Source organism: Lemur catta, chromosome 9 (assembly GCF_020740605.2).
Source record: "Lemur catta isolate mLemCat1 chromosome 9, mLemCat1.pri, whole genome shotgun sequence".
NCBI lineage: Eukaryota > Metazoa > Chordata > Mammalia > Primates > Lemuridae > Lemur > Lemur catta.
Genome location: NC_059136.1, coordinates 79,467,554 through 79,494,290, shown reverse-complemented (window position 1 = coordinate 79,494,290; position 26,737 = coordinate 79,467,554). Strand labels below are relative to the sequence as shown.

General features: G+C 34.4%; 1 protein-coding gene across 8 annotated transcripts in view; it reads right to left on the bottom strand.

The window, feature by feature from the left end:
* The window catches only part of STAU2 (staufen double-stranded RNA binding protein 2), a 295,401-nt gene that overhangs the window by 256,790 nt on the left and 11,874 nt on the right, over nt 1-26,737 (bottom strand). For 4 of the 8 annotated variants that reach the window (XM_045561380.1, XM_045561381.1, XM_045561379.1 and 1 more), the window contains one exon: nt 8,847-8,974. The exons of the other annotated variants lie outside the window; for them this stretch is intronic. In XM_045561380.1, coding sequence (XP_045417336.1) covers nt 8,847-8,960 — 114 coding nt within the window. In that variant the 5' untranslated portion in view covers nt 8,961-8,974. The remainder of the gene's footprint in view (nt 1-8,846; nt 8,975-26,737) is intronic. 8 annotated transcript variants of the gene reach the window in all.

Here is a 26,737-nt window from a genome sequence, read left to right as displayed (position 1 = left end):
GATGACTGCATCTTTCAACAAGCAGCATCAGCAATCCCTGGAGTAGGGAAAGAAACTCATTTCCACAGTTACCACACTAAAATATTCAAAATATCCACTTCTCAACAACAACAACAAAAAAAAAAATCACAAAGCATACAAAGAAATAGAAAAATATGGCCCACTCACAGGAAAAAAATTGACAGAAAATATCCCTGAGGAAGCCCAGACATTGGAGATACAAGATAAAGACTTTAAATTAACTGTCTTAAGTAAGCCCAAAGAATGAAGGAAATCACTGACAAGAACTGAAGGCAATAATGGATGAAAATGTAGCAAATACCAATAAAGAGATAGAAATTATAAAAAGGAACCAAATAGAAATTCTGGATCTGAAAAGACAACAGCCAAAATAAAAAATTCACTAGAGGAGTTCAACAGCAGATTAGAACAGGTAGAAGAATCAGTGAACTTGAAGACAGGGCAATTGAAATTACATAGTCTAAGTACCAGAAAGAAAAAAGTGTAAAGAAAAATGACAAACAGAGCCTAAGGGACCTATGAGACACTATCAAGTATACAAACATACCCATTATGGAAGTCTCACAAGGAAGAGAAAAGGAAAAAGAAACAGAAAAAATATTTGAAGAAATAATGGCTGAAAACTTCCCAAATTTGATGACAGCTATGAATCTGTACTTCCAAGAATCTCAACAAACTCCAAACAGGATAAAATCAAAGAGATCCACAGCAAGACACATTATGATCAACCAGTGAAAGACAAAGGAATCTTGGAAGTAGCAAGAGAGAAGCAACTCATTAAATTTAAGGAATCTTCAATGAGACTGACAGCAGATTTCTCATCAGATACCACAGAGGCTAGAAGGCAGGAGAATGATAGTCGTAAAAGGCTGAATCAAAAAAACTGTCAACCAAGAAAAACCATCCTTCAAAAATGGAAGAAAAACTAAGACATTCTAAGATAACCAAAAGCTAAGAGAGTTTGTTGCTAGTAAACTTTCCCTACTAGAAATGCTAAACAGAGTCCTGTGGGCTAAAATGAAAGGACAGTAGATGGTCACTCAAAGCTATATGAAGAAATAAAGATATCTGATAATGGTAAATACATACATAAATATAAAATCTAGTACTGTATTGTTGGTTTGCAACTCCTTTTGTTTTCTATGATTTAAAAGACAACTGCAAAAAATAATAATTATAAATTATGTTAATGGACATAAAATTATAAAGATGTAATCTGTGGCAATAATGACATAAAGGGGGTTGGGAAATAGAGCTGAAAAGGAGAAGGTAATGTACACTACTGAAGTTAGTATTAGTTCAAACTACACTAGTATAAATTTAGTACGTTAACTATAATTCCCATGGTAATCACTAAAAAATGAACAGAAAGAGGATTCAAAATAGTATGCTAGAAAAAAACTGATCAAATGCAAAAAGAAGGCAGTATTGGAGGAATTGAAGAACCAAAAAAATATGAAAGGAAACAAATAGCAAAATGGCAGAAGTCTATGCTTCTTTATTAGCTAGCAATCACTGTAAATGTAAACTCATCAATTAAAGACAGAGGTTGGCAGAATTTTAAAAATATATTGTCCAGGCTGGGTGCGGTGGCTCACACCTGTAATCCTAGCACTCTGGGAGGCTGAGGCAGGAGGATCGCTTGAGCTCAGGAGTTCGAGACCAGCCTGAGCAACAGTGAGACCCCATCTCTACTAAAAATAAAATAGAAAGAAATTAGCTGGACAACTAAAAATATACAGAAAAAATTAGCCAGGCAGGGTGGCACATGCCTGTAGTCCCAGCTACTTGAGAGGCAGAAGGATCGCTTGAGCCCAGGAGTTTGAGGTTGCTGTGAGCTAGGCTGGCACTACGGCACTCTAGCCCGGGCAACAGAGTGAGACTGTGTCTCAAAAAAATATATATACATATATGTATGTATATATATAAGCCCAACTATATGCTATTTACAAAAGACTCACTTTAAACCCAAAGACACAAATGAGTTGGAAGTGAAAGGATGGAAAAAAAATATTCCATGTAAATGGTAGAGGAAAGAGAGTTGTAGTCAGCCTACAAATAAAAGACAAAATAGATTTAAGTAAATAATGATTACAAAAGACAAGACAAAATAGATTTAAGTAAATAATGATTACAAAAGACAGAGAACATTATTATTATTGATAAAAAGGCCAATACATCAAGAAGATAAACCAATTATAATCACATATGTACCAAACAGAATATATAAAGAATCTTCAAAATTGAACAATAAGAAAACAAACAACGCAATTAAAAAATAATGAACAAATGATCTAACAGACACTTTACTAAACATATAAACTGATGACAAACACACAAAAAGATGGTCAACATTATCAGTCATTAGGGAAATTCAAATTAAAACCGCAAAAGGGCTGCACATGGTGGCTTATCCCTGTAATCCCAGCACTTTGGGAGACTGAGGCAAGAGGATCGCTTGAGCCCAGGAGGTCAAGACCAGCCGGAGCAAGACCCTGTCTCTACAAAAAATAAAAAAATTAGCCAGATGTGGTGGCACATGCCTGTAGTCCCAGCTACTTGGGAGGCTGAGCCAGGGGAAGCCTGGGAGTTTGTGATTTGCGATAAGCTATGATGATGCCACTGCACTCTAGCCTGGGCAACAGTGAGACCCTGTCTCAAACCAAAAAAAAAAAAAAACCCACAATGAGATACCACAAAATACCTTAGAATGGCTAAAATTAGAAAGACTAACCATATCACCTGTAGCCAAGTGGGAAGAGAAACTAGAACTCTCATACATTGCTGATGGGAATATAAAAAAGTTAAACATACACTGCTATATATGTTCCTGTCACTCCTGTTATGACCAAAGAAATAAAGAAAATAGGAAAAAAGAAAAGGAAATATGTGCCCATACAAAGACTTGTACACAAATATTCAAAGTAGCTTTATTATAACATAAAAAAAGCTAAAAACAAAATATCCATCAACAGATGGCTGGTGCAAAAAAAAAATTGTACTACATCCACACAATGTACTACTTCTAAGCAATAAAAAGGAAGTATTGATACATGTAAAACATTAAGCATACTTAAAATATTAATAACTATGCTAAGTGAAAGAAGTCTGGTAAGAATACATATCACATGATTATACTTATATAAAGTTCTAGAAAATGCAAACTAATCTACAGTCACAGAAGGCAAATCAGTAGCTACCTGGGGTCTCAGGTACAAAGAGATGGATTACAAAGAGGCATGAGAAATTTTTGTGGGACAATGCAAATGTTTATTCTTTTTTTCACAAAGATATAAAATGGAACAGAAACAGTACTTTTGGCATGGGTTTAAATTTTGAAAGAAATCAGTTTGCATTGCTACAGAAAAGTTTCTCCCATCTTTTTATTTATATTCTCTCTTACAACTTTCTCCTAAACTTCCCTTTCATTATCCTCTTATTCCTTTTATCCTATACTTCCACTGGAAGTATACAAAAAAAGAAAATGGGCTGGACAAAGTGGCTCATGCCTGCAATCCTAGCACTCTGGGAGACCGAGGCAGGCAGATTGTTTGAGCTCAGGAGTTCGAGACCAGCCTGAGCAAGAGCAAGACCCCATCTCTACTAAAAATAGAAAGAAATTAGCTGGACAACTAAAAATATATAGAAAATATTAGCCGGGCATGGTGGCGCATGCCTGTAGTCCCAGCTACTAGGGAGGCTGAGGCAGAAGGATTGCTTGAGCCCAGGAGTTTGAGGTTGCTGTGAGCTAGGCTGACGCCACGGCACTCTAGTCAGGCAACAGAGTGAGACTCTGTCTCAAAAAAAAAAATTAAATTAAAATTTAAAAAATATTATGTCTCACTTAAAGCCACTGGTAGACATGCATGACTACAAATGACTTTGCTTTTCACAAAAGGGAGCCAGACTTAGCCAATCAATATTAATATGAATTATGTTAATTAATATTAAACTCTTAAATATCATCTTTCATTCAAGAATATGCCAATTATTCTAATACTCTTTTTAAAAATGAGCTACAGGCTAAATGAGGTAATCTATGACCAAAGCACCTAGATCAACAGGCACAGGTTAGCAAATGGGATCTCCAAATCTCCCTAAAACTTAAAAGAATCCTGGGACTATCTAGAAATAAGAAGAGATCCACAGTAGTCCACTTTCACCACAATAAATCTGTTCAGCCTTTGAAACCCTGGCAATGAGAGAAAGAGATAGATATAAAGTCAGTTCACAAGCCCCTCCAAAAATTACAATAGATTCCTAAAGAATATTAGGGAAATTCAAATACCTCTGCGATGCTCCAGAATTTTCCCAGGTAGCCTGGCCTTTCTTTACCAAACATGGGCGATAGGAGTGGTGTCACCAACTGTTAAGAGTACCTAGCTCTTCCCTTCCAGGGTGACAGCAACATCACCCTGGACTAAAACCTGAATTCTACGAGCATTCAGGAGGCACTTCAGAGCTAAGATCAATTAGTCTAGCTAAAATACCAGAGTCAAGGAAGACCCTGGCCATACTGTTTCTACTCCTGCACAACTAGAACTCAATTCCAAGATAAACAGTGCTCCTCAGAGGAAATGTGAGTTGATGGAACTCTTTGAGATTTGGAATGCTTTCAATGAATGCTCAAAAACACACTCTTTCTCTGGATTATAACTTAAGATTTAGGCCAAGATCTTAAAAGCAAACATGGGAAAAGCATCATACTTATTTTGTCTTTTAGTGTATATGCTGAATCCTTCTAACACATCCTAGTTTGCTGATTTCTATTTGTACATGAATACATAAAAATTATTCTTCCATTTCACAATTTGTCTTCACTTTCAACCTAGACCAATGTCAAAAAAATTTAACAGGAAAAACTATTTTGAAATACCAAAAATCCTATGGCCAAAATAGCAATCACTAAGTAAATCCAAAGTAAAACATTATTAAAGTAGTAGAATAACTAAAGTGGAGTCCCCAAATAAAATGATTAATAGATATATACTATTAGATGCACACTTTTGAAAATAGGAAAAGACCGATAATAAAATTATCAAATATTTTTCTTCTTACATCTATCTTCCTTTAATATTCAAAACAATGGAAAAAATTTGAATAGCAAAATTGCTTCAAATAAAATTTTTCCTTGTTCATTATTTTTAAAATCTCTTTAAAGAATAACTTTAGTTTTGTTTTTCCAGATGCACTATTTTATATCTATCCATTGAAGTTACAGCAAAGAACCTTTAGCCCCTTTCCTTTTGTCTTTCAGAAAAGCTTATTCACTAATATCTACACATAGTGATAACTCTATTTTTCATTCATTCACTCATTCAACAAATATTAATACTTATTGTGTGCCTAACAAATACTTTTTTTTTTTTTTTTGAGACGGAGTCTTGCTCTGTCACCTAGGCTAGAGAGCTGGGGCATCAGCCTAGCTCACAGCAACCTCAAAGTCCTGGGCTCAAGCAATTCTCCTGCTTCAGCCTTCCAAGTTGCTGGGATTACAGGCTTGAGCCACCACGGCCAGCCTCTAACAAATACTTTTACAGTGCCTACTACGTGCTCCATTCTAGCATTGGGGATATGGCTGCCCTCATAGAGTTTACATTATATTTGGGGGAGACAAACAATAAAATAACACATAGTATTTGAAGGTGCTAAGTCCTACCGAGAAAAATAAAGTTTGTGTGTGTGACAGAGATTAGGAATTCAATTTCAGACGGGGTCAATTTGAGATATTTACAAGATACCCAAGTAGAGATGAAGTAGGCAGTTAGATACATAATTCTAGTGTACAGGGAAGAGCTCTGAGCTGAAAACATAAATTTGAACATTATTATTACATGCATATGTTATTTAAACCTATGAGATCATTAATGGAGTAAGTCAAGAGAGTGAGAAGAGGACCAAGGTCTGAACATCAGGGGTCTGGGAAATAAGGGGGGCAGGAGGTGGGGGGCAGGAAGCAAAAGAAACTTAAAATGTGGCCAGTGAGATTAATTGGAAAAGCAGTGAGCACAGTGTCTGGGAAGCCAAATGAATGAAGTATTTCAACAAGGTTGAGAGATCACCTGTATCGAATACAGCTGATAAGCCAAGTAATGTTAGTACTGACAATTGCTAGTACTAACAACTAATCATTTAACAAGGAGGTAGCTGGTGATCTTCACTAGGCCAGGTTTTTTTTAAAAAAGACCAGTTTCAAATGGTGGGAGTGGTAGGAACAATATCCCGAATAAAGGGAAAATGGAAGAATTGGAAACAGCTAGTACAGACAACTCTTTTAAGGAGTGTTGTTCCAAAGCAAAGAAGAAATGAGGTTATAAACTGCAGGAGGAAGCAGAGCCAAGAAATTTTCTTTTAAGATGGGAAGAAATAATAGCATGTCTCTGTGCTGATGGGAATGATCCATTCAAAGAAGAAACTGATGACAAAGAAGAAAGGAGGGGTGAAGAAGGCAGAGGAAGCAAAGCTGGAGAAATGGCCTTGAATGGGTGTAAAGGCATTGGGATCCAAGACACAAATAAAGGGGTTAAGCCTCTCAGGCAGTTCATCCATAATTCAGAAGGAAAGGCAGAGTCCAGATTTGAGACTAAGATTATGCCAACCAAGTATCCTACCAAGGGAGGCAAGATAGCTAAGGATACAAACATATAAGGCATGTAGAATTTAAGCTGGTTAAGAGGCTGCATGAGGACTGAGGGAAGTGAGGAATAGTAAAAAAAACAAAGTGAATTTGCAGTATGGAAGGACTGTTTAAGTCAAATTAGAGGCAATGAACTAGAAAGTTAGCAGGCAAGTGTCAGAGAGAGATGAATACTTGGAAATAAAATTATGCAGTTATTGGTAATGATAGTCAAGAATGTGATTACAGGAATGAGTGGCTGAAAGGGAGTGGAGGACAAGGTCAACAGAGAAGTTCAAAGAACTGAAAGGTCAGCATGTTGGAACAATCATCTATTTAGACATTAAAATCACCAAAAATTAAAACAGGAGGAATGTTGAAGAGAGTGAAAGTGAGCCATAAGAAATCTGATGGAATCATCCAGAAGTCAGTAAATGACAGCCATGAGGGGGGGCATGTGGGAAGTTAGTCTGATAATATGAAATTCAAAACTGGGGGATTACCTCAAGGAAGAATACCTGGAATTGGCAATGAGGAGCAAAGAGGACATACACTAAAGCAACCAGGAAATGGAGAAGAGTAAAATATCCCTGAATAAACTCAATCTAGCACAAAATGTAAAAACCAACATGTATTATTGTACTACAACACAATAATGACTACAACTGAGAACTACAGGTCCCACTGGAGGCCCAGAGGATCAGATAAGGTTTCACAGAAGTTTAGAAGGTGTGATGTGGGAGTTAAGTGTTCAAAAATGGGCCGGGCGTGGTGGCTCACGCCTGTAATCCTAGCACTCTGGGAGGCGGGCGGATCGTTTGAGCTCAGGAGTTCGTGACCAGCCTGGGCAAGAGCGAGACCCCATCTCTACTAAAAATAGAAAGAAATTAGCTGGACAACTAAAAATACATAGAAAATATTAGCCGGGCATGGTGGCGCCTGCCTGTAGTCCCAGCTACTCGGGAGGCTGAGGCAGGAGGATCACTTGAGCCCAGGAGTTTGAGGTTGCTGTGAGCTAGGCTGATGCCACAACACTCACTCTAGCCTGAGCAACAAAGGAAGACTCTGTCTCAAAAAAAAAAAAAAAGAGCAAGTGCAAAATAACTTTAAAGGCAGAAAGACTACAACTTAGGCAATGGCAGAAAAATGTGAAAAGAACATGAAACATTCTGAGAAATGCAAACAGTTCAACATAATTGGACAGAAAGAGACAGGATACATGGCTGGACAGGGAGACAAAGGCCACAACTATGTTCTCTGCTAATGCAAGAATAAGAGATGTTATGAACAAATTAAATTGTTGCCCATAAATCTTTTACTTTATAAAAGCCACTAATAGTGAAAAAACTGATGCACTGTAGTTTCAACTTATTTTCCTTACTTTGAGGGACATGCTAGAAAACAACCCAATAGCCAGTTGCTTTATGGAGATTAACCAAGCCTTAGAGAACAAAAGCTTCCACATTGTATAAAAAATTTATGAGCATTTTTACAATCTCCAATGTCTAAGATTTACAATTTGCCATGGAAAATTATACACAACTAGGACTTTTTAAACAGATAAATAGAGCTCAAATATAAAGGCAGTAGTTGTAGATTTATTTGTAACATGTATATAGCAAACATATATATATAAGTAACTATATATAAATAAAAATTGCTTTCCATTTAAAAGAACAATATTATAAGTGAATGCACAGATAACAATAATACTGGTATAAACAGCTTTTATAAATGATGAATCTTAAAATTAAACATCACATTGGAAAAGATCTCTCACTGGGTTTAACTGTTGGTATGTATATTTGCTCTGTCTCCATTTTTACTTTAGCAGCTGTGATTTAATGGAAAGTACACTGTACCTGGGAGCCAAAGAACACATATTCAAGTACTGGCACTGGCACTTACGAACTACTAAGCAAGTTACTTCATTTTTCTGTGCCTGAGTTTAATTTACAAAATTGAAATCAAACATCTATATCTTATGTAGTTTTATTAAGGTTTGTATGAAGTACTTATCTGAAAAAGCTTTGTAAGTCATAACGAGCTATAAAATAGTTATAAACTTCAAAATATTAACGTAGAGCTAAAAGCCTTCAGAAAGCCATCCACTGAACCCCCACTCCAAAAAATAAAGCACAATTAAAATCTGAGATGATAAATCTGTTAGTTTGATAAGCATGTCTCACCACCTCTCTCATAACCTTACCTTCGAATGAGCAGGCCCTCTTTCATTCAGAAGTTTATACTGGGGTTGGACTCTATTGAAACGGGCTAACTCATTTACCAGACACATTGGAGTTTTCTCTTTTGGGGTTGCCATTTTATCTTGGAGAGCTGTAAATAAAAAGGCTATAAAGTTTTTGTGAAGAATGACTTTACAAAATGGAAGAAAAACTAGTTTTGACTTTGATAGACTAATGTCAGATTGTATATTTGGAATTATTTTCATGAATTTTGTATTTAAAAAATTCAAATCATCTAATGTCTTCCATTACATGCAACATAAATATATCACATTTTAAACAATAAATTAAGGTAATTTTTTCCTAGTACCTAAGTTGCTCTCTATACAAAAATATGATAGTATGCTTAAAGATTTTAAAATAATGTAAGATTTAATAATTTTTAATTTATCTTATAAACTTTCCTTTCCTCCTAAAACAAGTTACTAGAAACCTGTCTCCTAATTCTTATTACAACAAAACCAAATTTTGCCTACCTTTTTTATCTTTTCATCTCAATTTTTTTCCATCTCATTTTTGAGGCAGCATGTTAGTAGAAAAACCTCTAGACTGAGAAATCAAGTACTAATTTTAAGTACTAGCTCTTCCAACTACTATTTTTTGGTAATCCTAAGCAAATTAAACTTCCTTTTCTTTTTTTTTTTTTTGAAAGAAATTTTTAAAGAAGAAACAATAATTTAACAAATGCTCCATGTTCCTAATACCCAGAATTTGTTAACATTTTCCATGTTTGCTTTAACTCTTACTGTAAAAAAAAAAAAAGCAGTATTCCATTCCAGTTAAGTTCCCTTTATTTTTTCCAGAGTTTACCACTATGTGAATTTAAAATATATCCCATATCCCTTTAGGATATTTTTAAATACACTTATATGCATACACACATATTCATAAAAAAATACGTGGTCTTGATATATGTGGTTTTGTATTCACATAAATAGTATTATAATAAACATATTCTCACAATTTACTTCTTCATTCTTCAGTAGGTTTTCAAGATTTAATAACTTATATTGATCCATTACATTACTTTTAATTGCTACGGAATTTCTATTACAATATCATACCAGTTTTTTAGTCTACTCCTCTACTGAGAGACATTTAAGTTGTTTCCAATTCTTCACTCTTACAAGGACGACAGGCTGCCAAATGACCTTCCCCTGGAATTACCATTTCTCCTCAAACTTGAAAACATGGAATATGGTCAGTTATTTTAATTTTTGATAATTTAATGTTTGAAAAATGGAATCCCACTATTGTTTTGGAGGTATTTTTTTCCACTATTAATTTGCATTCCCAGATTACTAGTAAGGCTAACCATCTTCTCTTATGCTACACATCATTTGGGTTTCCTTTTCTGTGAACTGTTTCTATCATCTTTTTTAATTAATTATTTTGTGTTATAGTTATCAATCTTTTCTTTTACAGTTTGTGCTTTTTATGTCTTTTTTAGGAAATCCTACCCTAATCTTCAAGGTCTTAATGATTTTATTTAAACTCACTAAGCCTTTTATTCTATAAAATGAGGGTAATAAACCTATCCTACTTAACTCCCAAGGTTGTTGGGAGGTTAAGATTTTTAAATGTATGTTATATTTTCTAAACTGTATCATAAATATATTATTACAGCTTCAGAATATTTTTCTAATAATATATTATTTTATCCTATATTTTTCCTTCATCTCATTTATAGACACATTTAACTGTTTTTTAATTTTTCTTTCATCTCCCATTAATCAATGCCAAAAAATATTTTAAAATCTAAGCATAAAACATGCAAGTGGATTACTTCCTGCTCAGGTAACCTATAGTCACAATGAAAATACATAAAATGAATGAAAATAGCTGGTTTTAGGAACTTAGTCTACAAACTTTCTATGCCAAGTTTCATGTTGAAAATAATATTCTTTTAAATTTCTCATACTCTTAACAGGCCCAATAATTTGGTACAATGACTTGATCATTATGATTAAGAAACTATGTTATAACAGAACTACATAAATACCCGATAAGGCATAATTAAAGAGAATCTAAACAACCAGTTGTAGGACCAATACAGCTAACAGTTGATTCTACAATTAAGCCATTATGAATGGCTTCCAAACCCCTAAAAAACTAGTAATTATTACTTTTTGGGACAGTACAAAAAAGACAAAAGTCAAGAGAAGTTTGAGGAAACCTGCATTTTGCTTATTCCATTGTCTATATGCAAATAAACATTATATAAAATGTGCTGTTCAATTCAGAAAGTCAGTCATTATAGAAAATACAAGGTGACTTGAGGCTATAATTAATCTTGGTTTCTGCATACCACGGCATGAACCACTCAAGTGCAACAGTTAGCATAGCTAATTTAATATCAAAAAGCAAAAGCAGCATGACAATTTGTTTCAAATGAGAAAATATTAAAGTCTGATAAAAATCAGCTAATTTTGCCTAACATTGAAATAGCATTTATACTGCTACTATGCAATTTTCACAATCTAGTAATGCTGCATATTCATCTGTTAACAATGCAAAAAATATTAGGAGCATAGCAAGCATAATTTGAAAATTTTATAGTATGAAAATTTTAATAGCACAGGTTTTAAACATATTAAAAAGTGATTTAAATGGTTTGTTTATAGTTCTGTGAGCCTTGTTTAGTAAGAAAACCTAATCTAAATCTTTTAAAAGGAAAGTATTAACTAACATGGTATAAAACTTTTATTCCATTAATCTTGATTTTCCGCTTCATAAAAGTAACATGGAGCCAATAAAACATTTCAATGTGTGACTGAAAGTTTTGGTGTGAGAGGTGTATAAGATGCCATTCTGATGAAGCTTCATAATTAAAATCCAAATGTTTAAAGTTGATAAATCAGAAAATGGTCATAGTTGTCATGTTTTATTTTATAAAATGATTAAAATTTTATTTAAAATAGCTGTTCCTTTCTTTGATCAGAAATCTTACTAGTATTAACTTGACAGAGCTCAGGATACAGCAAAAATTTTTAAATTACACCAAAATTTGGATAGATCATCTACAATAAACAAACTGGTCTATAAAATACATAAGCTTAATTTATATACAACTTTTTTGAAAAGTGAACAGTATAAAAAGTGAGAAATTTATATAATGTTATATAGGCATGCATTTTCAAGAGACCTATGAATGTCATCACTAAAGATATTTTGATATAGGCTTCAAGACAATTTGGTGGCCAGAATAGAAGCCTACTTAGAAGGAAATAAAATTAATGATAATGGATTTCACAATCACAGTCTTAACTCAGCCATTTTGAAAGAGCAACTACCAGATGATAGTTAAAGAGCCTGTTTTAGGTATCTCTGCCACTTACTAATATCTATGTGACCTTGAGAAAGTACTTAAATCTCACTTTCCCATAGTGTAAAATAGAGGTAATAGTTGTTTTTGGCCAGACATGGTGGTTCTCGCCTATAATCCTAGCACTCTGGGAGGCAGAGGTGGGAGGACTGCTTGAGGCCAGGAGTTTGAGACCAGCCTGAGCAAGGGTGAGACTCCGTCTCTACAAAAAATAGAAAACTTAGGTGGGCACAGTGGCACAAGCTTGTAGTCCCAGCTAGCAGGGAGGCTGAGGTAAGAGGATTACTGGAGCCCAGGAGTTTGAGGTTGCAGTTACCTATGGTCACACCACTGCACTCTAGCCAGGGCAACAGAGTGAGATCTTATCTCAAAAAAAAAAAGTTATTTTAATCTCACTGAATGATTGCATGGATTGAATGTGAAGATATAAGACACTGTTAACAATGATTAAGAATCCATTACTGTGATTACAAACAATTATTTGCTAAAACATACTATCATCAAATATTAAAAGTGATATTGTTTTATAAATTCTTTTCAGAGAGTTTTGGCTAAGTGAAAATATTCTGAGTTAAAATGTTCTGTCAGGGTAAATTGATTTATTCATATAAATATATTTCTTTAGTATCCTGTGAAAAGTATGTATTTGCTGTTATTTTTTTCCATTTGACTTATTATAACTCCATAAGCTTGTTTCTGCTGAAAAATTCCCAAATGTGATATAAATTACATTAAAGATTTCTCATATGTATGTTAAGGAATATTCCACCCTGGTTGCTATGAAATTTGATTACAGGTAACTCAGAACTTTGATAAGTAATACTGGTAAAATGAAGATATTTGTAATAAGAGTATCTACATATCCATAATATGCATATAATATACTCTATTTTTTAGATATACTCTATTTTTATATCTTTATCATATGTCCTGGACTCTCTGGGCCTTGAATCTTCAAACTATATCAAAATAATGTAGCTCACAGTTTTCAATGAACGAGGAAAATCTGTCACCAAAGGAGCACATAGTCCGATAGAAGAAACAGACACATGCAATAAACAAACACAATAAAATTACAGTATAAGTGCTATAATAAGGCTGTTACTAAAATCCACAAAAACTCCTTAGGCAAAGGGGGTATGGAAAGACAGGTTTTAAGAGGTGGTGATTAGATAAAGTAGGAATTCATCAAGGTCAGAAAGGAAGATGAGAGAAAAACAGTCCAAGCTTTTCAGAGCACAACACAGGAGAAAACACATAACATTCTGGCATATGCAACTAGAGTACTGGCACAATATAGAACGCATGGGAGAAAATAGCAAAAAAAACTACGTGACCTGAATTCACTATAACACCAAAAGTTTCCTAAACCAGAACTTAGAAAGTAGCTGCACTGCAGGCAGAGCTGTTGCTAGTAAAGTCATAGTCCACCTCACCTGGCAAGGCAAATTGCTCCACAGAATCCACTTCTATCCCCAGTCCCAAAAATTATTTGGACACAGTTTCTATTGTCTCTTTTCTGCCTCCCCTTTCCCTATTCTCTGCTATTGTAGGGAATCATCCTAATTCCCAAGTAAAATAAAAAGAAAGAAAAAAGTCAAAAAAACAAAGGAAACTTTCATGGGCTCCTGCCTTCTAGAAGAAATGTGACTATGTGTCCACAGCTATAACTAAAACCTTGTATTTTCAAATTAGACCCTGTCCAAGCAAAATCACCAATGAACTACCCAGGCATCAAACTGCTCTACCACAACTGTTAGGAAAAAAATTTAACCTCCTATCTCACATAAACACAAAAATAAATTTCAGAAGTATTAAAATACAAAAACATCACAAAAACACAAGAAAACTTGGCTAAATATTTGTCATAATCCTATAACATAGAAGGCCTTTCTAAATAAGGAAAGAAAGCTAGAAGCCATAAAGGGAAAATATGACAGTTAACATAAAAATGTAAAACTTCAGTAAATCAAAACATACCATTAATGGCACTAAAAAAGTCTGTAAGCTGGGGGAGAAATATTTGCAACATGTGAAGACAATATGTTAACATCCATAGGATAGGAAGATAATACAAATCAATTCTTTAAAGGCCAATAGCAAAAAGTACAAATGTACACAAAATTAATTCATATAACATAATTTATTGAGTAAACATCTGTTCAAAATATTAGGGAAATAAAAATTCAAATTCCGGTGAGATACAATTTTTCCCTATTAGACCGATAAAGATTTTCTTTAAGTAATCATATATAAGTATTGGCAAGAATGTGGAGAAATGGGTGTAAATTCTATTGGTACAAACATAAATTAGTACAAACTTTTTGACGGGCAACATTGATTGAAGTTTCAACTGTACCTATCTTTAAAACAGCAATTCTACAGCTGGATATTCATACTATAAGCAAGCTAAATATTTGTCCATCATTAAAGGCTTAGATAAATAAACTACATGGACTATGCTGCTTTGAAAAGAGAAAGAGGTACAGAGGTACAGTGTTTATGTACTGACATGGGAAAACACTGCAAAATACTTAATGAAAAAATTATAGCAGCTTATTGTCTGATCGTATTTTTACCTTCTTTAAATAAAACATGTGCATGAACTAAAGGAGAAGTGGATTTGGGAGGGATAATCACTTTTTTCTTTGAATTACTGTATTCTCTTACATGTATAGAATGTACAACTTTTACATTTAAAAATTATTTTACAAAGCCATTCCAAAAGAAGGAAATAGTTCATAGTATAAAGGTCATAAACTCTAATTGCTGTGGTTTTGACAGTGCCACCATGGTTCTGAAAAAGAGAAAAAAGATGCTCAATGATTTGATTCAAAGTAGGCCATGTCATGTCCACAATCTCCAACTTTTCCAACAAAGCCATCTTGAGATTTAAACACTGGAAAACATAGCGTGTCCTTACCAACATTTAGTATAGTCCAATTTCTTAACTTCACCCATTCTAGAAGGTATATAATGGTATCTTATTGTGGTTTTAATTTGCATTTCCCGAATGACTAATGCTGTTGAATATCTTTTCATTTGCTTATATGCCATCTGTATATCTCCTGTAGTGAGGTGTCTATCCAAATATTTTACCCATTTTTAATTGGTGTATTTCTTTCCTTATTGCTGAATTTGAAGAGTTCTCAATATATCCTAGATAAAACTCAGTGATCAGATATACGCTTGGCAAACATTTTCTCCCAATCTGTGGCTTCTCTCTTTATTCTCTTACCAGTGTCTTTTGAAAAACAGATTTTAAGATAAAGTCTAATTTATCAATTTATTCTTTTATAGATTGTCCTTTTGATGTTCTATCTAAGAAAGCATTACCTAACTGAGTTCTCAAAAAATTTCCTCCTATGTTTTCTTCTAGAAGCATTATAGTGTTAGGTTTTACATTTAAGTCCATAAGCCATTTTGAGTTAATTTTTGTATATGGTGCAAGGTAGATCCAAGTTCATTTTTTTGTATATCAATATCCAAATGTTTGGCACCACTGTGGAAAAGGCTACCATTCTTCCACTGTGTTGCCATTATGGCTTTGTCAAAAACTCAGTTATCTATATAAAAGTATGTTTATTTCTGGACTACTTATTCTGTTTCATTGAATTACCTACTTTTATGCCAATACTACTTTTACTATAGCTTTATAATTCTTGAAATTAGGTAATGTTAGCTCTCCACATTATTCTTTTTCACAATTGTTTTGGATACCCTAAGCTCTTGAATTTTCATATAAATTTTAGAATCACCTTGTTCATTTCCACCAAAAAAGCCTGCAAAGATTGGAGTGTAATTCTCTTGAAACTATAATTTGGTGGAAATCAACATTTTAATAGAGTTGAGTCTTACAACCCAGGAACAGGATATACAGTCAATTCTCATTATTAATATGATTTATCAGCTGAGTTCAGTGGCTCACATCTGTAATCCTAGCACTTTGTGAAGCCAAGGCAGGAGAATCGCTTGAGGCCAGGAGTTCAAGATCAGCCTGGGCAACACAGCGAGGCCCCATCACTACAAAAAATTTTCAAAATAAGATAAAAATAAATAAGATGATATGCGGTGATAGTCAGAAGAATTAGCAAATACTGGACCACTGTTCCCAGGGGAAACACAGGGTTAGGTTCCTGTAAGCCCTGGTCACATTTTTGTCAACTGATCAATACATAACCTTGTTTTGTGTATGTTTCTGTTTAAAGACCCTTATTTAATATATATTATTAATATGTTTTGTTGATTCATTAACATTGAACTCAGGTCCAACAGCACTGTAACTCCTACCTGAATGAATATTATCTAAGACATGTATTTTCTCCATAAGACACACTGGAGCCTCCTTGTACTTAGAAACACCATACAGCACTTAAGCACTATGCTTGGGGGATATTTTAAACAGAGAAATAACCGACAAAAAGCACAAACATGCAAAATATGTGGCACTAAATAAACCAAGAAAGGACCACTTGCTTACAGTATGAAACCTGAAACAAGCAAGCAGAGTATCACTGCCTTGTTCAATCTCAGTTGGGAATGTGTGCCTTGGGTGACTCTAATTTTTTGCCCCTATTCAAGTATCCTCAAATGATCACAAAAGTGCCACAAGGATTGATTTTGGAGTTATAAAAAAATTTTAGTAAGTAGGCTAATTTGCATATAAAGAATCCATGAATAATGAGGATCAACTATATCTCTCAAATTATTTAAGTATCCTTTAATTTCTTGCAATGCTATTTTGTAGTTCTCATTTTTCTTTAACATATTTTGTTAGACTTATCCCTAAGTATTTCATAATTTTGATGCTATAGAAAATAGCATTCTTCTATTTTAATTTCTGTTCCTTGCCAATGTATAGAAACAACTGATCTTTGTATACTGCTCTTATATCCTGCAACCTTCTACACGCATTCATTAGTTCTAGTAGAATTGCTTCAGACTTTCTACAGAGAGAATCCAGTGACCTGTGAATTATTTCTTCCTTTCTAATCTGAGTGCCACTTATTTCCTTCTCTTGCCTGATGGCACTAGCTAGAACCTTCAGGGCAATTCTGAATAGAGCTGGTGAAAGTGAGCATCTGTCTTGCTCTTAATTTTTTTTTAAAAAGTGCTCAGTTTTTCACCAGTAACTACAATGTCAGCTAATGAGGTTTTTCATAGATGCACATTAAAAGACTGAGGAAGTTCACTTCCATTCCTAGCTTGCTGACAGTTTTTATCAATAATGGATATTGGATTTTATCAAATGATTTTTCTACATCTATTGAGATAATCATGTGACTTTTACATTTTAGTTTGTTAATATGGTAAATTTTACATTGTTGATTTTTTTAAATATTAAACCAACCTCACATTTCTGAAATAAACCCCTCGTGGTCATGACATATTGTCCTTTTAATATACTGTTGAGTTAGATCTGCTAAAACTTAGTTTAGATTTTGGCAATTATATTTGTAAGACATATTGTTCTACAGGTTTCTTATAATATATTTGTTTACTTTTGGTATCCCAGTAATGTTGGCACCATAAACCTTGGAAAATATTCCCTTCATGTCAATATTTTTGAAAATGTTTTACAAAATTGATATTATTTTTTCCATAAATGTTTGGTATAATTCACCAGTGAAACTACCTGGACCTGGAGTTTTCTTTGTGACAATATTTTTAACTACAATTTCTATTTCTTTAACACATAAAGAGCTATTCGGGTTACCTATTTTCTTCGGCTTCCTTTGGGATTAATTTGTTCTTCTTATTCTAGTTTCTTAAGATGGAAGCTAAAGTCATTTATTTAAGATCTTTCTTCTTTTATAATATAGATATTTAATGCTATAAATTTCCCCCTAAGTACTGTCTTGGGGACATCTTCTAATACTGTGGTCCCTAGGGTCCCCAATGCCTCTCGGTCGTGGACTAGTATGGGTCCGTGGCCTGTTAGGAACCAGACCACACAGCAGGAGGTGAGCAGCAGACAAGGGAGCAAAGCTTCATCTGTATTTACAGCCACTCCCCACCACTCACATCATCGCCTGAGCTCCGCCTCCTGTCACATCAGTGGCAGCATTAGATTCTCATAGGAGCACAAACCCTACTGTAAACTGCACATGTGAGGGATCTAGGTTGTGCACTCTCCATGAGAATCTAATGCCTGACAATCTGAGGTGGAGCTGAAGCAGTGAAGCTATGGAGGGGCTGCAAATACAGATAGATTATCATTAGCAAAGAGGTTTAACTGCACAGAGACCATAATAAATCAATTGCTTGCAGACTCATATCAAAGCCCTATCAAAGAATACTTATAATTAAATATTGATATATCAAAAAAAAAAAAAGCCCTATCAGTGAGTGGCAAATGACAATTAAGCTGCATCTGATGGCAGGCTTGATAGTAGCAAGTAAGCATCTTACCACCCCACCCCCACCCCTGGTCAGTGGAATAATTGTCTTCTATGAAACCAGTCCCTGGTGGCAAAAAGGTTGGGAATTGTTGTTCTAATATGTCGGATTGCCATGGTTATTTAGTTTAAAATACTTTCTAATTCCCGTTTTCATTTCTTTTTTTACTCATGGATTACTTACAAATGTTATTTAATTTCCAAATATTTGGAGATTTTCCAAATATTTTTCTGCTAATGATTTCTAATTTCATTGTAATTAGATAATTTTTTTATTATCTGAATCCTTTTGAATTCATTTGGACTTGCCTAGATATAATTTACTTTTGTAAATGTTTCGTATAAACCTGTGAACAAATGTGTATTCTCTTCTTAGGTGAAGTGTTCTATAAAAGCAATCAGGTCAAGTTGGTTAACAGTGTTACTCAAGTGTATATAAACATGTAGCATTGTTATATCCCCTTAATTAACTGACCCCTTTATCATTATGAATGAAATGACCTTCTTTATCTTTGGTAATATTCCTTGCTCTGAAATCTATTTTGTCTAATATTAATATAACCACTCCAAGTTTCTTTGGACAAGGTTACCATGTTATATCTTTTTCCATTCTTATTTTTAACCTATTTGTGTTTACATTTAAAGTATTTCTTATAGGCAAGCATATAGGTGGCTCTCACTTTTATAGCCAATCTGACAATCTTGGCCTTTATATTGGGATGTTTAAACTACTCACACTTAAGGTGATTATTCAAATGGTTAGGTCTGATTCTATCATCTTGCTATTTGCTTCATATTTGTCCCATTTGGTCTTTGTTCCCTTTTTCATCTTTTCTTGGCTTCTATTGGATTATTTTGCATGATTCCATTTTATCTAATTTTTTTGGCTTATCAGTTATAACTCTGTTTTGCTTTTTTAGTGGCTGCTCTAGGCTTTATAGTATACATCTCAACTTATCACAGTCAAATGATATTATACCACCTCACACAGAGCATAAAAATCTTATAATAGTATACTTCCATTTCTCCCCCCACCTTTATTATCATGCATTTTACTTTTATATATGCTATAAAAGTATATATATAGCTTATTAATAGTTTATTAATTTTTTGCTTTGAACAATTATCTTTTAAAGAGATTTAACTACGAAGAAAAAAAAAATCTTACATATTTACCCAAGTAGTTATCAGTTCTGCTGTTGTTCTTTCATGTAAACCTGTATTTCACCTGGTATCATTTTCCTGCTGTCTAAAGGACTAGTTTAAAATTTTCTTCTAGAGGGGGAGCGTTAGTAATGGATTCCTTCAGCTTTTGTGTGTTTGAAAATGTCTTTATCTCATCTTTGTTTCTGAAATATATTTTTGTCGGATACAGTATTCTAGGTTGATAATTTTCATCTTTCAGTACTTTAAAGATGCTTCTCCATTGTTTTCTAGCTTATATTGTTTCTGATAAGAAATCTATTATCATTTTTTCTTTGTTCCTTTGCACATAACATGACCATGTCTTTTTTTCCTCTGTTTTTAAGATTTTCTCTTTATCACTTGCATTCAGCAATTTAGTTATAATGTACAGTGAGTCCTCCCTTAACGCCATGATAGGTTCTTAGAAACTGTGACTTTAAGTGAAACAAAGTATAACAAAACCAATTTTACCATAGGCTAATTGATATAAACAAGAGTCAAGTTCCTGTGGCTTATTTCTGGTCACAAAAACATCACCAAATTTCTAATATGAAACATTGAAATAAAAGTGAGCTATATATAAAGAAAGATTAATAATAACAAGGTAATTATCTACCCAATTATTCCACTTCAGGGTCACAGGTGGCCGGAGCTTATCCCAGCAGCTTAGGGAGCAAGAAGGGAACCAAACCAGAAAGGACATCATTCCATCCCAGGGCACACTCACACCAACACCCATACCTCACTCACATGTCAGTTAACCTAATATGCACATCTCTGGGATGTGGGTGAAAACCAGAGTACCCAGAAAAAACCCGTGCAGACATGAAGAGAACATGCAAACTCCACACAGACAGCGGCCCCAGCCAGGAATCAAATTTTTTTCTCATCAATGTTATAATGAGATGGCATTGAATGAAACAACATTTTCGAGGACCTGCTGTACCTTGGGGTAGTTTTCTTTATGTGTCTTACACTTAAAATTCATTGAACTTTAGATGTATAAATTTTATTAAAGCTAAAAAGGTTTCAGCTATTTTTTTTTTTTTTTGAGACAGAGTCTCCCTGTGTTGCCCGGACTAGAGTGCCATGGCGTCAGCCTAGCTCACAGCAACCCCAAACTCCTGGGCTTAAGGGATCCTCCTGCCTCAGCCTCCCGAGTAGCTGGGACTACAGGCATGTGCCACCATGCCCGGTTAATTTTTTCTGTATATATTTTTAGTTGTCCAGATAATTTCTTTCTATTTTTAGTAGAGACGGGGTCTCGTTCTTGCTCAGGCTGGTCTCGAACTCCTGAGCTCAAATGATCTGCCCGCCTCGGCCTCCCAGAGTGCTAGGATTACAGGCGTGAGCCACCACGTCCAGCCTGATTATTTCTTAAAATATATTTTTCTGTATACTGTCTTCTCTGGGAACTATAATTACTTGTATATGTGGCTGCTTAAAGGTATCCCACAGCTCACTGATACTTTCTATATTTTTTCTTTTTTCTCTGTTTTATTCTGGTTGGTTTTTATTGCTATGCCTTCAAGTTCATTAATTATTTTTTCTGCAGTGTCTAAGTTGTCATTAATCTTATCCAGTATATTTGTCATCTTAGATGTAGTTTTCATCTTTACAAGTTTAATATGAGACTTTTTGTATCTTCTATATCTCTAACTTTTTTGAACATGTGGAAGATAGTTGTAACAGCTGATTTTAATGTCCTCTGCTGACTCTATCTATGTCAGTTCTGTGTGGATGCTGATTGATTATTCTTCTCATTATGGGTCATATTTTCATGCTTCTTTGCATACATGGCAATCTTTGACTGAATGATATACATTGTGAATTTTATTTTATTGCATATTAGATATTTTTCATGTCTATAAATGGTCTTGAATTTTGTTCTGGGATACAGTTAAGTAATTTGGAAACAGTTTGTTCCTTTCAAGTCTTGCCTTTATAATTGGCTAGTTGGCTCCACAGCAGCAGCATCTCCTCAAGTTAGGGAGTCTGCCAGGTTCCATGCCTCAGCTTTTACTCCCTATGCCACATGCCTGAAAATCTCTTAATGCAGTAGGCTGGGGCAACCGTAGAAAAGAGCTCACCTTTTTTGCTTCTCACATCTTGGGAATCACTGAGCTTCACTGCCTGCTATTCAATGTCTTCAGAACCATTGTTTCCATGTACTTTGTCTCTCTTGTGGGGAGGGGTGGGATTGTTTCAAGAAGAAAATAAACATGGTCCCTGTTATACCCCAGATGCATAAGTCCCCATTCATGCTTGTATGTTTAATCTATCTTTGTCTTTCTGTTTAAAGTGAGTTTCTTATAAACATCATATACAGACAGTCCCCAACTTAAGACGGTTCAATTTATGATTTTTCAGCTTTATGATGGTAGAAAAGCATTATGTATTTAGTAGAAACTATGCTTTGAGTACCCACACAATTCTGTTTTTACTTTCAATACAGTATTCAATAAATTATATGACATACTCAACACTTTATTATAAAACAGGCTTTGTGTTATTTTGTCCAACTATAGGCTAATGTAAGTAGTCTCAGCATGTTTAAGGCAGATGAGGCTAAGCCATGATGCTCAGTAGGTTAGGTATATTAAATGCATTTTCAACTTTTGGTATTTTCAACTTACAATGGGCTTATCAGGACATAAGCCCATCATAAGTCAAGGAGTGTATGTACTTGGGTCTTGCTTTACTATCCAATCAGAGAATCCTTGCCTTTTAATTGGAGCGTTTAGGCCATATGTATTTATCACACTTTCAATATGCTTAGATTTATCTCTGCTGTTTTGCTATATTTTAGTTCATGTGATATTTGTTCTCTTTTTCATCTTTACTTATCTTCTTTTAGAGTGATTATTTTTTAGTATTACATTTTATCTCCCCTATGGGCTTATTAATTTGTTTTACTGCAATTGCTCTAAAATATACACAGCCTACCTTCAAATAAGTATCATACCACTTCATGTGTTGTATAAGCACCTAACAATTCTATATTTTCCCTCCCTTTGCCCCATTCTTTATGCTACTGAAATCAATTTATTTCTGTGTATGTTATAAGCCCCCAATACACTGTATTTTTGTTTTAGCTCAATTACCTTTAAAAGACATTAAAAATGAAGAAACTGTCTTTTCTATTAGGTCATTAAATATGAAATGTCTGATTTCAAATCAAAAGTGTAGTTTATCATATCTCAAACAAGCAGCAGTACAGTTTATCACAGTAGGCACCTAAACTATCAACACAGTTTTGCCATCTTAACAGTAGCCTGTTTATGCCAACAGCAAAGAAGCCTGGAGAGCCAGTGGCAATGAAATTGCAAAAGGCCTTTTCCATAGCTTATTGAGAATTGAATATTTTTCCTTGCAAGAAGTGGTCCAAAGCCTAGAAGAAGTGGTAGTCAGTTGGTGCAAGGTCTGGTGAATACAGTAGATGAGATAAGGTTCATCTGCATCATAGCACACATCAGTACTTCATTTTTGTAATGACTAAACAATATTTTAAAATGTAGATATCTATAATTTGTTTACCCATTTATCCATTGATGAACATTTGGGCTGTTTCCATCATTTAGATATTGTAAATAGAGCTGCTATGAACACATGTGTAAATGTATTTTGAGTACCTATTTTCAATTCTTTTGGATATATACCTAGGAGTGGAATTGCTGGGTCATAAGCTTTACTTTGAAGAACTGTCAAAGTCTTTTCCACAAAGACTGAACCATTTTACAGTCCCACCAGCAACATACAAGAGTTCCAACTTCTCCACACCCTTGTCAACACTTGTTATTGTTGGCCTTTGACTGCAGCCATCCTAGTAAGTGTAAAGTGGTATCTCGTTGTTTTCATTTACATTTCCCTGGTCTCTGACGATCTTGAGCATTTTTTCATGTGCATATTTGTATAATATATCTTCTCTGGAGATATGTCTATTCAAGTCCTTTGACCATTTTTAGTTGGGTTGTCTTTTTGTTGTAGAGTTCTAAGAGTTTTAGTTCTTGTATTTAGGACATTGATCTATTTTGAGTTAATCTTTGTATTTAATGTGAAGTAGGGGTTCAACATTATTGTTTTGCATGTAGATCTCCAGTAATCCCAGAACCATTTATTGAAGAGATTATTCTTTGCCCATCGAATGGTCTTGGCACTCTTGCCAAAAATCAATTGCCTGTGGATACATTGGTTTATCTCTAGACTTTCAGTTCTATTCTATTGGTCTATATATCTAATCTATCCTTATGCCAGTACCACCCTGTTTTGATTATTGTGGTTTTGCTGTAAGTTTCAAAATTGGGAAGTATGAGTCCTCCAGCCTTATTCAAGATTGTTTTGGCTATTTGGGCTTGTTGCAATTCCATATGAATCTGAAGATCAGCTTTTCCATTTTTGCAAAAAAGGCCACTGGAATTTTGATAAATTGTATTACGTCTGTAGATTGCCTTGGACAGTACTGCCACCCTAACAATATTAAGTCTTCTGATTCATGAACACAACATGTCTTCCCACTTATTTAGGTCTTCTTTAATTTCTTTCAATAATGTTTTGTAGTCTTCAGTGTACAAGGCTTTAATAAAGAATCTACTCCTTTACGTTTTTGGATGCTATTATAAATGAAATTTTTAAAAATTTCTTTTTGGATTGTTGATTGCTGGTATACAGAAACACAAGTGTTTTACCTTACCTGTGTTTAATTTGCACCTATAACTTTGCTCAACTTACTTATTAGCTTTAGTGGAGTTGGATTCTTTGGGATTTTCTATATATAAGATCATATCATCTGCAAATAGAGATAGTTTTACTTCTTCCTTCCCAATTTGGACGTCTTTATTCCTTTTTCTTGTCTAACTTCTCTGGCTATAAATTCCACTACAATTTGAATAACAGTGGTGAAAATGGGTATCCTTGCCTTGTTCCTGACCATAAGGGAAAGATTTCAGTCTTTTGCCATTGAGTTGGATGTTAGGTGTGGGTTTTTCAGAAATGCTGAATGTTGAGGAAATATTTAAAAAGTTCCCTGCTATTCCTAACTGTGAGCGTTTCTATCATGAACAGCTGTTAGATTTTGTCAAATGCTGTCTGCATCAACTGAGATGATCATACTTTTTTTTTCCCCTTCAGTCCATTAATGTAGTGTACTACATTAACTGATTTCTTCATGTTAAATCACCCTTGCATTCCTAGGATAAATCCCACTTGGTTATGGTATATTCCTTTAAATATGTTCTCGGATTCAGTTTGTTACTATTTTGTTGAAGAATTTTGCATCTATATTTATAAGAAATATTGGTCTGTAGTTTTCTCATGGTGTCTTTGTTTGGCTCTAGTATCAGGCTTAATACTGGCCTCAAAGAATGAGTCAGGAAGTATTCTTATTCTTTCCTCTCCCATTTCTTGGAAGAGTTTGAGAGGAATGCATGTAAATTCTTTTTTAAATATTTGGTAAAATTCACCAGAGAAACCACCTGGTCCTGGACTTTTGTTTCGGAGGGTCTTTTTATTAATTCAATCTGTTTACAGGTCTGTTCATGTTTTCTATTTGTTCTTGAGTCAGTTTTGGTAATGAGTGTGTCCAACAATTTGTCCATTTCATATAGGTTATCCAATTTGCTGGCATACAATTGTTCATAGTATCCTCTTTAATCTTTTTTATTTCCTTTAGGTAATGCCCCCACATTAATATCTGATTTCAGGTATATGCATCTTTGTTCTTTTTTCCTTGTCAGTCTAGCTTAAGGCTTGTCAATTTTGTTTATCTTTTCAAACAATGAACTTTTGGTTTCACTAATTCTCTGTATTGTTTTCCTATTCACTAGTCCACTTATCTCTAATCTTCATTTCTTTTTTTCTTCTAGCTTTGAGTTTAATTTGCTCCTTATTTTCTAGTTCCTTTAGAATGTAATGTTATTTATTTGACATCTTTCATCTTTTTTAATGTTGGGATTTACTGCTATTAATTTCCCTCTAAGTATTGCTTTTGCTGCATCACATAAGTTATATATATCGTTTTCATTTTCATTCATCTCTAAATTTTCTAATTTCCCCTATGATTTCTTCTTTGACCTCTTAGTTATTTAGGAGTGTATGATTTCCACACATTTGAAAATTTTCCAGTATTTCTTCTGCTATTAATTTCTAACTTCATTCCATTGTAGTTGGAGAAGATACATAGATGATTATAATCTTTTTTAATTGATTAAAACTTATTTAGTAACATAACATATCCTGGAGAATGTTTCCTGTATGCTTAAGAATATGTATGCTGCTGTTATTGAATGTTCTGTGTCTGTTAGGTCTACTTAGTTTATACTGCTGTTCAAGTACTCTATTTCCTTACTGATATTCCGTCTAGATGTTCTATCCATTATTAATGATGAGGCAAGCCTGCTAATTCTTGAATGAGTAACAAAAACTGTGAACCTTGCCAGGCACAGTGGCTCACGCCTGTAATTCTAACACTTTAGGAGGCCAAGGTGGGAGGATTGCTTGAGGCCAAGAGTTCTAGACCAGCCTGAGCAACATAGCAAGACCCTGTCTCTACAAAAAATAAGAAAAATTAGCTGGGCTCTTCTCAATGCTCCGTGTATTGCCATGTCTTTCACTCTCAGTAGTAGGAATACAAACTATCTCCAGCCTTGTGTGAACACTGAAAATTGCTTTTCTTAGTGCTTTCCAGTAGTTTTTTTCTCTGGCTTCAATTAAGTCCTGCCAAGCATCTACAAATCAGAAGTCAGCCCTCCAGAATGCATGCACACTTGTGTATACCTATCTCTTGCTTTTTAGTATATGCTTCTCTAGCCCCAGCCCCCATGCCTCCTTTTTCTCTGGTACTCTGCCCTACAATGCTAACCACTTTGGCCTCCCCAAATTCTTATCTTTGTCTCCTTATCTCAACAAGATGGCTGGGCTCAGTTCTGGTTTCTCCTCCTTGCCTGGCAGA